The sequence below is a fragment of the Sciurus carolinensis genome, chromosome 7, assembly GCF_902686445.1.
Source record: "Sciurus carolinensis chromosome 7, mSciCar1.2, whole genome shotgun sequence".
Classification (NCBI taxonomy): domain Eukaryota; kingdom Metazoa; phylum Chordata; class Mammalia; order Rodentia; family Sciuridae; genus Sciurus; species Sciurus carolinensis.
The window spans coordinates 44,412,061-44,427,651 of record NC_062219.1 but is presented as its reverse complement, the minus strand read 5'-3'; the positions used below and the strand labels follow the sequence as shown (position 1 = coordinate 44,427,651).

Below are 15,591 nucleotides of genomic sequence, written 5' to 3'. Positions count from 1 at the left end.
GAATGAAACTGAAGTATAATGGAATGATTCTCATAATGAACATCAGATTAATAGGTGTATTCTGCATGGGGGAAAATATAAGGAAGGATGGAAGGGTGGAAATGGCAGCTAAAACCATTTGCTAAGTAGTTGGGAATCCTTTAGAAATTTGCATAGGGAGAAAATAATTTGAATAAGCCCTACAAGTAAAAAAAAAAGTAAGACATACTAAGATATCCTTTTATTGTTTAAATCGTATACTGAATTTTGTACTATTTTTCCTAAGAGCACTTTTTCTGCTTTTCTGCTGTTTATCAGGGCTCTAGAAAGTACTAGGGGCAAGAGTCAAGACCATTGATTATTTTTGCTATTTGAAGAGAGGCATATGGAAAAATGGAAGGATTCTGAGAATATTTCCAGAATCATTTCCAATATGTGCCCAAATTTGACTGTGTTAATTAGATTGGGAGTAAGCTGCTTTAGCCACTTTTCTCTTAAATGCTTAAATTTATTCTTCCAGAAGATTGGTCTCTCCAAATCCTTTAATTTACCTTATTGGTCAGACTTTCGGCCTGCCTTAGCTCATGCACTCTGAGGTATCCCTAGCTTCTAATTGTACCTTTTAAAATATGATTGACCCTATGAACACCCACTGTCTGTACCCTCCCTTGTGAACTTTTCGGTAACCTACATATTCCCTGACCATACTGATTCCTTTCTTTTTCTCTGTTCTCATAGAATTAATGTCTGGATTACTCATCAATTTTTAATCCATTTCTTAGAAGCAGCAGGCTAAGGAAGCAGTTTGGGGACCAAGAATGGAACCTGAGTATCCATAAAACATGGAGATAAGACTGAATAAGCAAGCAAAAGTGAAAAAGGGAGAGAAAAGAGAGGAGAGAAGGGGAAAGAAAGGGAGGGGTAGGGAGAAGAGAAATAAGGTAGGAAATTCAATGTGTATTGAAACAACCATGATTGGCATAATTTGAAGGAGGATGTCAATGTAACTGTGACAATTTTAACTACTTTTAATTCTTATTATTCAGGATAAGTGAATCCAAAACTTTGGAAGACTAAGTTTTCAATTTTTCTCAGGGAAGAATTTGAATAGAATCATGAACACTAGAGCTTGAATAAAATCTCATCCAATCCCTTCACTCTATAAACAAAGGCACTTTTAGGACTAGTGTTGAGCGATTTATAAAAGTATACATGATAAATCCAAACATCAGCCTCCACCCCCAATACTCAGGATTGAACCCAGGGGCACTCTACTATTGACCTACATAATAATGTAATAACGTATAATGTTTTTTAAACTTTTTTTTGTATTTGTTGTTTTTTGGGCAGAGTCTCTTTAAGTTTCCCAAGCTGGCCTTGAATTTGGGATCCTTCTGCATCATCATCCCAATGAACAGGGATGACAGGCATGTGCCATTGCATCCAGCTTAAGTAAATTATTAATGGTATTATCTTTCAATGATAATTTAATCTAATGAGGAATGAAGAAAAGATTCTTATTCTTCATACACATCAATAAATAGTCATTAAATTATTATTTGGTGTGTAAAAAGGCATTGTGCTAGGTACTCGTATGTGAAAAGATAAGAAACCTCCCACCAGATAGGTTATCTTCTAATTACTAAGCAAGTAATGATAGGTCAATTAGAAAGTGTTATATGAGGTTAGATACCTCTGGATGCTTCCATTTCAACCATGTGTTATTCAGACATGATTTTCTGTCTCTGCTAGAGATTGGGCAAATGATTGTAACCAGAGAAGTCAGTTGTTACAACAAGTGTGGGAAATACATAAATGTCACACTGAAACTTGAGTTCTTTTGTTGACTGTAGAAAAAAATTGTTGATTATATTTGTTCAATTTGAACTCCTATAATTTGATCAGTGTGAAGTTTTTGCAAACCTTCATTAAGGACCAAAAATGGATTAGATGAGAAAATTCCTAATCTCACATTGTCTTAGATCTTCTCCATGTGACTAGATGACCCAAGCAGAAATAGGAGGAAGATGCATTGAAAAATTCCCAGGAGCTAAGGGAAGACTGAAATAGCAACTATGGGAAGCTGTACTCACCTTGCAAACAGAAAAGCAGGTGTGAAATTCCCAGTGATAACAGGAAGGGAAGTCCTAAAGACTGTCCAGAGCTCCGTGTATAGCTTAGAATTCATTGCAAAGTTAGACAGGGACTTATTACAGGTTACAATGCACTTTACATAATTTTGGGAGTTCCAGGAAACCAGTTTTGAGAAATATAAAACTAAGATTTTTAGTAGCAAGGAGAAATACACATCCTCATCGAAGAACTAGTTTTTGTCTCAGAAAAATACTATAGCTTCTAACACAAACTAAAGTTTACAGTGTTGGACCAAATGCTAGAACTTCTTCCAGAGCTATATTGGAGAACAAAGGTCTCTGCTTGGAAGAAGAACCTATCTTCCCACTCCTGGATCTACCCCCTGTTGAATTTGTTTCCTCTGACTGGCATGGAATTTTAGGGTTTGTCTAGCATTGGCTGCAAACTAACAGTAACACACCTTTTAGTGCTGTACCCAGCCAGTGTGAGGACACTCACAAAAGATGATTGAGGCAGATTTGAGCAAGACAGATTTCAGTATCTACCACATATTTGGAGAAAGTAAATCAGATTTAGATATTTTAACAATCAAAGAAAGTCTATGGTAAATCTTAACATACCTGGGTAATGAGACAAAAAAAGAACTTTGTTATTGTTTTCTAATTTAATTATATTTGGACCAAAGAATATGTTCTGTATGCTTTCAGTTTTTTTTTTTTTTTTTTTTTTTTAACATTTTTTTTGTCCTGGGGTTTGAACCCAGGAGTGCTTACCCACTGAGTCACTTCCCAGCACTTTTTTTATTTTTTATTTTTTATTTTGTTACAGGGTCTCACTAAGATGCTTAGAGACTCACTAAGTTGCTGAGGCTGGCTTTGAGCTACTCCATTAGCCTCCCCACTGCTTTTACATTTTTTAATACTTGTTTTATGGGTAAGATTATGTTCTATCCTGGTGAATATTGCTTGTACACTTGGTAAGAATGTGTATTCTGTTGCTTGACTGAGTATATCACATAGGTCAGGTTGGATCATGTTGTTTGTTTTCTATATCCTCCTGATTGCCTGTCAACTTGTTCTATCAGTACTGAGAAAGGACTGTTGAAATCCTCAGAAACATTGTACCCTTGTCTATTTCTCCTTTCAGTGAGTTCTATCTGAATTTCCCTCAGGTATTTTGAAGCTATTTTAGTTATATAAATTTAGGATTGATATCTTCAAATGAATTGACACTTTTATTTTTTTACAAATGTCTGTATTTATCACTAGAAATACTTTTGATCTGAAGTTTGTTTTGTCTGATAGTAATATAGCTAATCCAGCTGTTTTCTACATGGTATGTATTTTTGAGTTCTTGAAATTTTAAACTATGTCCTTATATTTAGAGAGGCTAATGTGTTTTATATCTCTACTCTAAACATAAATATATAATTATACATGTGTGAATATAGCTTTGTATATGAGTATATAGGAAAGTCACCACCCACTCTAAAATACTAATATACTCTATCTATCTAATCATCTCTCCCTCTGAACGAACATTGTATGCATTTGAAGTGTTGAAACTTTTTACATTAAGTGTAATTGATTGAGTTTAAATCTACCATCTTGTTATTTGCTTCCTATTTTCCCATTCTGTTATGTTTCTTATTTCCTCAATTCTCTTTTGGATTAGTTGAATTGCATTATTTTATATTTCATTTTATCTTTACTATTGGCTTATCACTATTACTTTATGTTTTATTTATTTAGATATATATATGTATTTTAAGAATTGCTTGAGAATTTACAATATGGGTTTTAACTTATTCTACTTTAAAATAATTTTATATCCTTACATAAATTATAAGGTTTTTTTCAACAGCACAGGCTATTTCCTTCTCCTGTCATTGATAGTATTATCAAATAATTTAATTCTGTATATACCATAAAATTTACAAAATATCTCATTATATTTTTATATAAAGAGTAAATTTATCTTTGTGGTTAACTTTTAATTTTGAACTAATTTTGGACTTGCAGAAATGTTGCAAAATAGTAAAAAAGATTTTCTTTTTCTCAACTTTCTCTAAAGTTAATGTCTTACATGAGTACCATTTTCAAGACCAGAAATTTAACATTTGCATGATGCTATGAACCAAGCTACAGATTTTATGAGAATTCTATCACTTCTAGAAAAATTCAATATAAGAAAGACTTTTATATTAGATCACATATTTGGGCTGTTTTTGGTGCTTTTTATTTCTTTGTATAGATACAGAGTTTTGCTTGATATCATTTTTTCTTTATCATTTCTTATAAACTTGCTAGTGAGAAATTTTCTTAACTTTTGTTTGTCAAAAACTTTTCTTAGAATTTTTAAAATATATTTTTCAATATATTTTCACTAAATATGGAATTCCACGTTGACAGATTTGTCTTTGAGTCCTTTTAATGTGTTATTCCATTTTCTTCTACTTTTTTCCTTCATGTCCTTCTGTGTAATGTATCTTTATCCCCTAGATGCTTTAAGAGTTTCTCTTTATCTTTGGTCCTTGGCACTTGAATTATGATGTGTCTTGGCATGGTTTTGTTTTATTCATCATGTTTGGAGTTTTCTTGGTTTGTTAAATCTGAGAATGTGTAGTTTTCATGGAATTTGGAACACTTTAACCATTATTTCTTCAAATATTTTCTCTGGCCTTTTCTTCTCTCTTTTGGGACTTAAGATATTAATTGATAATGTACGCCCATAGGTCAATGGAAGTTTGTTTCTATCTCCTCCTCCTCCTCCTCCCACTCCTCCTCCTCCTCCTCTACCTCCTCCTCTTCCTCCTCCTCCTCTTCTTCTTCTTCTTCTTCGTCTTCTTCTTCTTCTTCTTCTTCAAGTACTTATTCTCTGTGCTTTATTTTGAAGTTTTTCTTTACTAGGTGCTCAAGTTCAGAGATACTTTTTTTTTGCAACATTTAATTAGCTATTACTCCCATTCAACAAATTTTTCATTTTAGATAGTATTTATTTCAAACTTAGAAATTCTGTGATTATTTTTCATATATTCCATTTCCTTCTGTTTTATTTGTGTGTGACTTTAAATTCCATCATCTATCATTCTATCCCATTACCTCTTTTACTTCCATGAGATCTATTTCTATTGACAGATGGTGATGGATCTCATCTTCCATATTTTCTGATCTTTTAAAATGTCTAGTAATTTTATTTTGATGTACACCTGTATATTTTTCATTACTGACTGTTGGATTTTGTTGTCTTTTTTTTTTTTTAACAGTATTGTATTTTTCACTGTGATATGCAAAGAAGTCTTATCAACTTAGCCTGTTTTCAAAGATGTTTGGAACATATTTGGAATAACCTTCAATCAAAGGAAAGTTTAGTCCTATTGCCAATGCATGACCCTTCTGTAACTCAGCTTCATAGTTCAGAATATAACATGAAGTCTATCCTGCCTGATGGAAACTTGAATTGTTAAGCCTTATTAAGTTTCCATTTATTATTTGCTCAATCTTATTTAATTTCATTCTGTGCATGCATGAATTAATATTTAGTGACAGACTTAATGGCAACCTTAAGCAGATTTTTGGAGGAGGTTTTTTCTACATATCTCCCTCTGTTCCAAAAATATACCCCATAATATAAATCTCATCCATCTTCCCATAATCAGACCTTTTATCACCTCAACCTGGTAGGACTGTTTCCTTTGCTTATTTGGAAAGTACCTGTACCCACAAAGCATGCTTGTAACATTCTCTTAAAAATATAAAGTCTATATTAGTTGTACGGAAAAGATCCGACATCTAAAATGGTAATTTCACCTTTTTGGAATAGTTTTCTATTTGTTTACACTGAGGAGTTTAGTCTTTCCCAGTTATTCCATGATGGACAGAAACATAAGTCCATGGGACGATTTTATACAAGAAATTAACATGAGGTGTTTTGTGTATTTTAAGTGTCATTTTACCTGCTTTGTTCAGAATAAACTTGAGAATCAAGGTGAATACAGAGAGGTCTTTCAGAAGTCCTTTAACATTGTACAAGAGTGGATACTTAGTATTTGGGCTAGCATGCTTTCAGTGTATTTTATAAGAGTGTTTATTTGGTTTTATGCTGTGTTCATGAGATGGAATCAGTTTACTGATGACTTCAATGTAGTAGGGAGGGGAATCAAGAGAAGAATCAAGAAATATCTATAAGTGTTTTTCACGAGCAACTGAGTGAGTGGCGATGTAAGAATAAGCAGTTTTTAAGAGATGTAAGAAAAGAGCGTTCTTTTTAGGATAGATTAATCTTAGTAAACTTATCAGAAATCCAAATTAGAGATCTGAGGTCAATATTTTGTAAAAGCAAGAAGTTAACAGTTTCTAGGTTTTGATACACTAACATTCTTCCTGAATTTTCAGACGCAGATAAAAATGTTCTGGGTTTTACATTATGTTCTCCAAACCTTGTTTCTAAGGAGCACCTTGTGGGACTGGTGTTCTGCAGAATTATTTTGGCAACTTTGCTCTGGGCAAAACAGAGTCAGTGAATGGTTAAAGAGGAGGGCCATGGAATAAAGTAGTTTGCAAGGGTTATTTTGGCAGGAATATGATTTGATGAGAAAGAAGTTGGAAGTCGAGGGAACGGATGGGAGCCTGTTGATGTCAATACTCAGATATTTGGGGATGAGGGTCCAGATGAAGGATGACAGTGGGAATCAAAGCAAACGTGTAGATGCAAGAGAGAATGCGAAGGACAAAAGAATCATGAGGAATAATGCTTTATATTTAAGACATGTGACCCAGATAATGCCAGGCAAAGTTTAAATGAAAAAATTTAAATATAGATGACGTTAATGAACATTTGTTATATGACTGAAATGTTATATTCCTTCCCTAGGCTAAGAAAGATGAAGTAATTAATGGCTAAAATTGAAATAGGAAAGGTTTATATTCAACTAATTTCAAACTCCAAATTAGTGACTCTGTGCTATTCTTTCATAAGTAGAATAAGAAAAGTTTTACCAAGTACTGTTATAATGAAGATTTGCTGAGTTGTAGGCCTGATTTTTTTAAGCATGTGTAATTCCAAATGTTTACTGTGAGATACACTTGCCACCTCAGCGTCTCTTGGAATGGGAAATAAATAAAGTAACTTAAACATGACATGATCCTTAAGACGGAATTTTATAGTAAAAAATATGGTATATAATTAGCAATGGTGTAAACTGGGATGATATGCAGGTGGAAACTAAGCATAACTAAAATTTCCCTTGCTGCAGAGTTGCGTTTCTGAAAACTGTGACTACTGACATCTGACAAACTTTTGAAAGCAAAGTAAAAAAGTAAATGAAGAATATAGAATTAACTTCTGGAACTGATCTGAGTGGTGATTATGCACCACAGCAACAAAGGCAAGCAGAGATTATATAGAGGTCACAAAGAGTGTGACCTCCATATATACTTTTCTGTATTAACTGAACAAATGAAGTCTTGATATATGCTACTTAGTGTGTAGCATATTAGGCAATATACAAGTTACTTTGTCTACCTTATTTGCTATGCCATACAAAAATCATGTGAATGTAGGCAAATCATACTCATTCCATCCACAAAGAAACTAAGATTTAGAGGTTAATGCATCAGAGCCACAACTAATTATCTGTATTGTTGACAGAACAGAAATTGCGTTTGATGATAGCCATTCTAATTGGAGTGAGATGAAATCTTAGGATGGTTTTGATTTGCATTTTTATAATTACTAGAGATGTTGAACACATTTTGTTGATGTTGATCACTTGTATATCTTCTGTGAAATGTCTGTCCAGTTCCTTAGCCCATTTATTGATTGGGTTCTTTGTATTTTTGGTGTAAAGCTTTTTAAGTTCTTTATAAATTTGGAGATTAGTGTTGTATCTGAAGCACATATAGAAAAGATTTTCTCCCACTCTGTAGGCTCTCTTTTCACATTATTGTTTCCTTTGCTGAGAAGAAACTTTTTAGTTTGAATCCATCTCATTTATTGATTCTTGCTTTCATTTCTTTCGTTCTAGGAGTCTTGTTAAGGAAGCCTGATCCTAAGCCAACATGATGAAGATTTGAGTCTACATTTTTTTTTTCTGTTTGTATTAGGATTTCTGATCTAATTCCTACATCCTTGATCCATTTTTAGTTGAGTTTTGTGCAGGGCGAGAGGGGTTTAATTCTCATTTTACTGCATATGGATTTCCAAGAATACAAGAAATAATAGGTGTTGGCAAGGATGTGGGAAAAAGGCACACTCATACATTGCTGGTGGAGTTCCAAATTGGTGTAGAAACTTTGGGAAAGCAGTGTGGAGATTCCTCAGAAAACTTGGAATGGACCCACCATTTGACCCAGTTATCGCACTCCTGGGTTTATACCCAAAATACTTAAAATCAACATACGATAGTAACGCTGCCACATCAATGTTTATAGCTGTTCAATTCACAATAGCTAGATTGTGAAACCAACCTAGATGCTCTTCAATAGATGAATGAATAAAGAAACTGTGGTGTATATATACACAATGGAATATTATTCAGCCATAAAGAAGAATAAAAGTATGGCATTTGCAGGTAAAAGGATGGAGTTGGAGAATATCATGCTAAGTGAAATAAGCCAATCTCCAAAAACCAAAGGTGAATGTTTTCTCTGATAATTGGATGCTGAGCAGGGAGGGAATAAGAGAAGAATGGAGGAGCACTGGATTGTGTAGAGGGAAAGAGGGGAGGGAAAAGGGTGGGAGAAGGAAAGATAGTGAAATGAGACAAATATTATTACCCTATATATATGTATGATTACACAAATGGTGTGAATCTCCAGCATGTACAATCATAGAAATAAAAAGTTTTACCCCATTTGTGTACAATAAATCAAAATGCATTCTGTAAAAATAAAAAGAAAAAAGAAATTGAGTTTGTGTGACTTTCAGGTGTCTTTATTTTACTAAGACTTTAAAGAAACAATAGCTTCCTTTATATTGTTTTGTAATTGTTTTAAAATAGTTGTGCAATGTCGTGAAAACATATTTCCTATTTGTTTTACATTTTATAATTACACTTCCTTATGAATGTTTTTCTGAATACAAAGGAGATAAAAGATTTGTCTTCTATTAAACAATTGATACTCATTCTTCAGGCATAAATAATAAATGCTAATTATTGAGCCATGTATTTAGTAACACCTTGATTTAGCTATATTCATTTAAGTAGTCTTCTTGGTTAAGGGAGGACTCCTCAAATGGAAATTAAGATTGTGTTAGTCTGTTTTCTACATCAATAACAAAATACCTGATGCTGGATAATTTATAAAGAAAAGATGTTTATGTTTACCTTATAGTTTTGGAGATTAAAGTCCAAGACTAAGCAGTCTCCATCTGTTTGGTTTCTGACAAAGGTCTCATGGTAGATGGCATCCCAGTTACCAAACACAAGAAGAAAGATCACAAGGCAAACAGGAAGCCAGATGGACTCAGGGATCAGACTTTAAATTGTTTTTTTTAACAATGCACTCCATGAAAGCTGACTCACTCTGAGATATCTGCATGAATTTCTTCAGAGGGCAATGTTGCTAGTTACCTTATATTAAATATCGCATTTGCACTGCCAGACTGTGGACCAAGATCCAGCACACATCTTGGGGGACACACTCAAACCATACCCAAATCATACCAAGGGGTTTGAGATGTTTTAAAGTCTTCATGTTCAGTGTGAAACAGATGTGGCAGAAATGGTATATTTAATCAGATTCAGCTTTCAGGACTGGTTAAGTTTGGTTTAATGATAAGATGAAAGAGGAAAATTAAAAATAAATGCAAGTATTTCACAAACACTCCAGTAAATAAAAGCAATACTAACAGTGATAAATACAAAAATAACCTGAACTTGCCTGGTGTTTTCATCATGAATGAAATATGGACTAGTAACAAGAAGATGAAGTCTGTATGGATAGGAGGAAGCTCCTATGTCTGGGAAAATAATTAAAAACGAGATGTTCACAGGGAATGAATAACTTGGAAATAGTATTGTCTGAAAGACTATAGTGATAGAGAAAAACAAATTAGAAATGAGGTTGAAATGTGCTATTACACAGGAATTCCATTATGATTTTTGATCCATCTATGGAAACATCCCATTACCGGCAGAAGTTGGCTCTTCACGGGGTAGACAATCACAATTGGAAAAATAAATAATACTTTTGTTTGGGATCTCATTATGAGGAAATTATAGGCAAAATGGAAGAAGTAAAGAGAAGAGTAATAACAGTGGTTGGAACTGTCAGGATTGCTTCTAAAAGAGATGATTAAAAAATTAAATAGCTTGGTAAGGGACTACTAAGAGATGAGAGTGTTTACTATCACATGGAGATTGTTAACCCTAAAAAGAGAGACATGTCAATTATTTAGCATGGTGATAAGGTTTATAATTAGAAACAATTTAGTGATATTAGGAAAAGAGAATTGAAGAAACAGTCCCGAGACCCCTCTGAATGCTGAGGTGTATGCGTGCGTAAACAGCCTAGGTTTATAGTGTGCAATTTTGTCTTCCTTGATTCTGAGCATTTCTAAAAGGATGTCATGTGTTCTTTTCTCCCCCTTTATTCCTTTCCTCCTTATAGTTTTTATCCCTCTCATTTGAACTGTAAGTTCTGTGTTCCTTTGTGTCAATACATTTTATGGATCATCTGTGGATTCCTGCCCACTTAAATACACTAGCTTTTAAAATTTATGTTTCAGCCTTGAGCTAGCAATCATTTTGTAAGCACTGGAAGCAACCTTTCCCTCACACATTTACCTTCCTTTAATCCACAGGGATACCATATTTTCGGGTGCTATATGATACATTTCTGTAACTTGAAGTTACAGTATTCAATAAAAGGCACCAAAATGGCAGAGCTATTGGTAACTCTTTTAAAGGGAGAAGGAAGGATAGTAGAATGAATTGGACATTATTACCCTATGTACATATATGAATACACTACTAGTTCAATTCTACATCATGTATAACTAAAAGAATGAGAAGATGTGTCAAAATGCATTCTACTGTCATTTAACTAATTAGAACAAAAAATGAAGTTTTTAAAAATAACATTGTTATTCAATTAAATATTTCCTGGCAAACTAGTTTGTATTAACGTGAACTATACGTGGGATTGGTTATGTGGACAGTGGAAGTAGCAAAATTTATAAAGAGTTTCACAGAAATGTAAATTGGAACACGATATTCTTTTATTGGAGGACAGCTGCCTTCTTTGAAGAGCAACATGAATTCTGTAAAGTCCTGTCATTTAAACTTTATAAGGAAGTAACTGTGAGAAGCACGAATAGAGAGATGCTTCAGAAAAACAAATGCTTGGTCCCTGTGGAGAAACAGATATTAAAAGCACATGGAAATGTGAGCAATTCCACCACCAGTGCTCAAGAAAGGACAAAGTACCTTCATGAATGCCTGAGTTCATAGCTTGTGAGTCCCCTTAGGAGAAATGTTCTCTTTATCAAGAATTAAAATACTCCATGTTCTTTACAAAATCCGACAGAGTTTCCAGAATATCTGAAGGATGATGTAAAAGAATTCAAATAGAAAGCAGAAAAATGTACTTTGATCACTTTTATGCTTTGGAAAAGTACTACATTTACAGTTTCTGAATTTCTTTCTTTTCCCTTTTCTTCATGTTGTTTCTCTCTCTTTTTCTTCCTTTTTTCCTGACTAGCTATATGAGATATGCTGTTTGGACTAATGGAAATGCTATAGCTTACATAAGTATTAAGAAAGGTGAGACATTGGCCTTCTTTTGTCTAGATGATGCACCTGACATGTGTGGGTCTCTTGCAGTTGGAAAGCAGGGCTGTGGTTCACTATAGTGGATAGGTAGAGCATCCTCTCTCTGCTGGTATTAATTACCAGTGGGATTCCCCTTGTGCTTACCATAGAGTTCCTGGGTCCCTCAAAGTCCTCAAAGTCTGCAGGTAGGATAATATCAGAGAAACAATAAATTGTTCCTGATTTTAGAGGAAGAACAAAACAAAACAAAACTCTAACTTGTACAAATACTTCTTATCTCTGGATTAAAGTCCAGGTCAAAAAAAAAAAAAAAAAGAAAAGAAAAAAGAAGGAGATCCAACATGTACTTTGAGAGGTTTGTTCAGTATCGCTTGGTAAGAGAGAGTGCATTACTCAAAGTTGACTTACCATTTTTAGTTTAGAAATAAGAGAAACAAGGGGCTGGGGAGATAGCTCAGTCGGTAGAGTGCTTGCCTTGTAAGCACAAGGCCCCGGGTTTGATCCCCAGCACCCCCCCCCAAAAAAAAAGAAATAAGAGAAACATATTTGAAACCTGTAAGTATGGCTTTTGGCATACCTGTCTTTCTTGGATAGGGCTGTGAAAATGGAAAAAAGGAGTGGAATTAAAAGGGGCCCATTTATATCACATACATGACATGATTACAAATTTTTGTAGGGAGAATCTGAGTTCCATGGAAGCTTGCATCTAAGACCAGCAGGAATAGAAAAGGAAAGAAGGGATAGAGCACAAAGTGTACTGTATTAAGGTGCTGACCCAGGACCTAAATGTCAAAGGTCAATAGTTCCTACTCTTCATCTTTTGTAAAACTAAGTTATATAAACACGCATTTGTTCATCATGCACACAATGTACACATGTGCATGACACATAAAAGGTATTTTTTGTATTGTATATGTTCATTGAATATAGTTTATTTTAAAAATTGAAACATAAAAATATAAAATTATTTAAAAACAATAATACTTCTATATCTCAGAGATAATTGGAAATTACTATTAATATATTTTTTGAAAATTTTCTAGTTTTTTATTGAACATAGTTGTAATTATCCTTTTTGTATCTTGTTTATTGTTTAATTAAAATGATAAGGAGTGTTTCATGTGACTCTATAAACTCTTTATAGACATAATATTAAATATATTTTAAGGAACCATGGAACAGATAATTTTTTCATATATGAGGCCTTTGATATTTTCTAATTATCTTTCATTAAAGAAAAAATTCGCTCTCTCCCTGCATCTTCTGTCCTTTCTCTTTCATTCTTTTTCCCTCTTGTTTTAATATTAACTCTGCCAAAACTTTGGGATATGATTGGAGTTTTAAGATAGATAACATCCTTTGATTCAGGGAAACATATATATCCATTGTTTTTGGGTTTTGAGAAATCTCATGCAGTGAAGAAAACTGTGATGGAAACAGCATCATTCCAAGAGAAAAAACTCAAAATCAGGTTGTACAGATTGTGTGTTTGTATGAGTGTGCCTGCATGTATGTGTGCTCTTGCATATTTGTGAATACATGTGTATGTGTGTATATTTTTATGTTCATGCATGTGCTAGTGTATATGTATGTAAATTTCTTTGCACACATATGATAGACTGGAGGTATTTACAAAAATTTGAATTTTATTCTGTTAACATTTAGAGAATTTTCTAATAATATTCTTAGTCAATGAAATCAACTTTTCCATATTCTCAATTTTCAGAGTTTATGTTTTTAATGGATAAAGGTTGAGCATATTCATATTTATAAAGGGTTTTTTTTTGCAATGAACCCCATACATTTTAGTTATTGAAAGTGAATCTTAAGAGTTAGTATTAATCTTTAATAAAAAAATTCCAAAATCACTTTCCTTACCAATGAAATGTAATTTCATTCTCAGATTTTATAAAACAAGAAATTTCCCTACCTCAAGTTTACCAAGAATACTGTACTGACTGCTCTATAATTACAAGTGTTATTTAGTGGAAAACACGCAATATGTTCATATCCTGACATGCAACATGCTTTTAAAGAAGCATTGAAGTATGATGAGTATATTCAAGTCACATTAAAATGTTAGCTTTGACTTAAGGGTTGCATTTATGAGCTTAAAACCAGAGAATAACTATTGTAGAGTTGAAGATTTGAATAGAATTAAAAAAATAAACTGTCAAACCAGTTTGTGGAAACCATTGTTCTGCAGGGGTGATTGGTATATGGCTGTGGTGTATTCAGCTTAAACCTCTGTTTTCTTTTCTTCCTGCTTTGAAGACATTGGTATCAGCAGATGTCAATTACTCTAACTCCAACAAAGTAATAACAATCAAAGCAAGGATCCATTCATCTAAATCCTTATGATCAAGTGATCCTTCATTTGAAGTGGGTTTTCCTGAAGTAGTTGGAGATTTTGTAGAGGTAGGTTTTTCACTGGTAGGAGGTTTTGTACTGGTAGGAAGTGTCTCTTTAGAACAGGTGGGAATTGGGGGTTGCCAAGTACCATTACTACCACAGACAACCAAGTTGCTTCCATGAAGGTAAAAACCCTTCAAGCATTCAAACTCAACTGTTGCACCATAGTAATGTTTACTTCCAAATCCTGCTGTCTGTCTTCCATTTTCAATAACTGGGTATGGACATTTGACCACCTTACACTGGGGAGGGTCACTACTCCATTGTCCCGGGCCAGAACAATGAATCTGACTCTGTCCAATAAGTGAAAATTTATCTGATCCAGGATTGGGATTACAATTATAAGTTGCTACTTCAGAATATTCAAATACATCCTTTTCTGGGGTGTATCTTCCATTTTCTATTTGTGGAGGTGGCTCACACAAAATCTTTTCACATTGTGGGGGACTCCCGCTCCAACGCACATCTGATCCTCTAAGCTGACAACGTAGAATTTGCTTACCAATTAAGTAAAAACCCTCATTACAAACAAATTTGACTTGTGTACCAAACTCAAAACTTCCATTAAGGAGGTTTACTTGGCCATTAACAGGATCTGGTTGAATTGGACATGATTTTTTAGAACAAGCATCATTTGAAAGAGAAGACCATGTGCCATCCTCACCACAAGAAGTAGACGTGGAGGAAGAAAGCTTCCGTTTGTATCCTGGTTTACATTCGTAATCTACTTGCTCCCCGACCTCGTAACGCGGCTTAGGTTGGCCAGTGAGCTGCATTGTTTCAAACGTTGGTGGCTCACCGCAGGCATCAGAGGATGGACACAGCAGGAACACAAGGGCCACCAGAAGGATCCAGAAGAAAGACTGGGATGGAAAGAGACTCTGGCGGTGCTGGGTAGGCATGGTGCACAGCATGAATCTTGTCATTTTTCTTTAGATGAAAACTCAGAACCAGCTGAGGAGGTTTTCAGAGTCCTCCCAGAGCCCAGTGACCAGACGCAACAATCCCAAAACTCAGGAAGTGTCAAAGGCTATATTTGAGTGGGCGTGGCCCTGGCACACCCACAGAAGTCACAGAAAGTGTTTTAGAAGTGCTCAGAGTTAGTATTGGGACTGAGATCTCAGGGTTAATGTAACCTCACTGATATATTTAGAGAGATTTGTGTCATTGACTAAAACCACTGTTTTCAATCTTTGTTCAGGTGAGTCTCCTTTCCAACTATTAAATAAAGGTTCTTGGATCGGGCGCAGTGGCGCATGCCTGTAATCCCAGCAGCTCTGGAGGCTGAGGCAGGAGGATCATGAGTTCAAAGCCAGTCTCAGCAAAAGTGA

General features: G+C 34.4%; 1 protein-coding gene across 1 annotated transcript; it reads right to left on the bottom strand.

Annotated features, from left to right (window-relative positions):
* Positions 1–14,145: 14,145 nt before the first annotated feature.
* Positions 14,146–15,162, bottom strand: LOC124989202 (membrane cofactor protein-like). The gene has a single exon (XM_047559168.1). The coding sequence runs from the start codon at positions 15,160–15,162 to the stop codon at positions 14,146–14,148; it is 1,017 nt and encodes a 338-aa protein (XP_047415124.1).
* Between the last annotated feature and the right edge of the window lie 429 nt (positions 15,163–15,591).

Excerpts from the sequence above, each read along its gene's own strand:
- LOC124989202 (XM_047559168.1), bottom strand. The coding sequence starts at position 15,162 with ATGCCTACCCAGCACCGCCAGAGTCTCTTTCCATCCCAGTCTTTCTTC.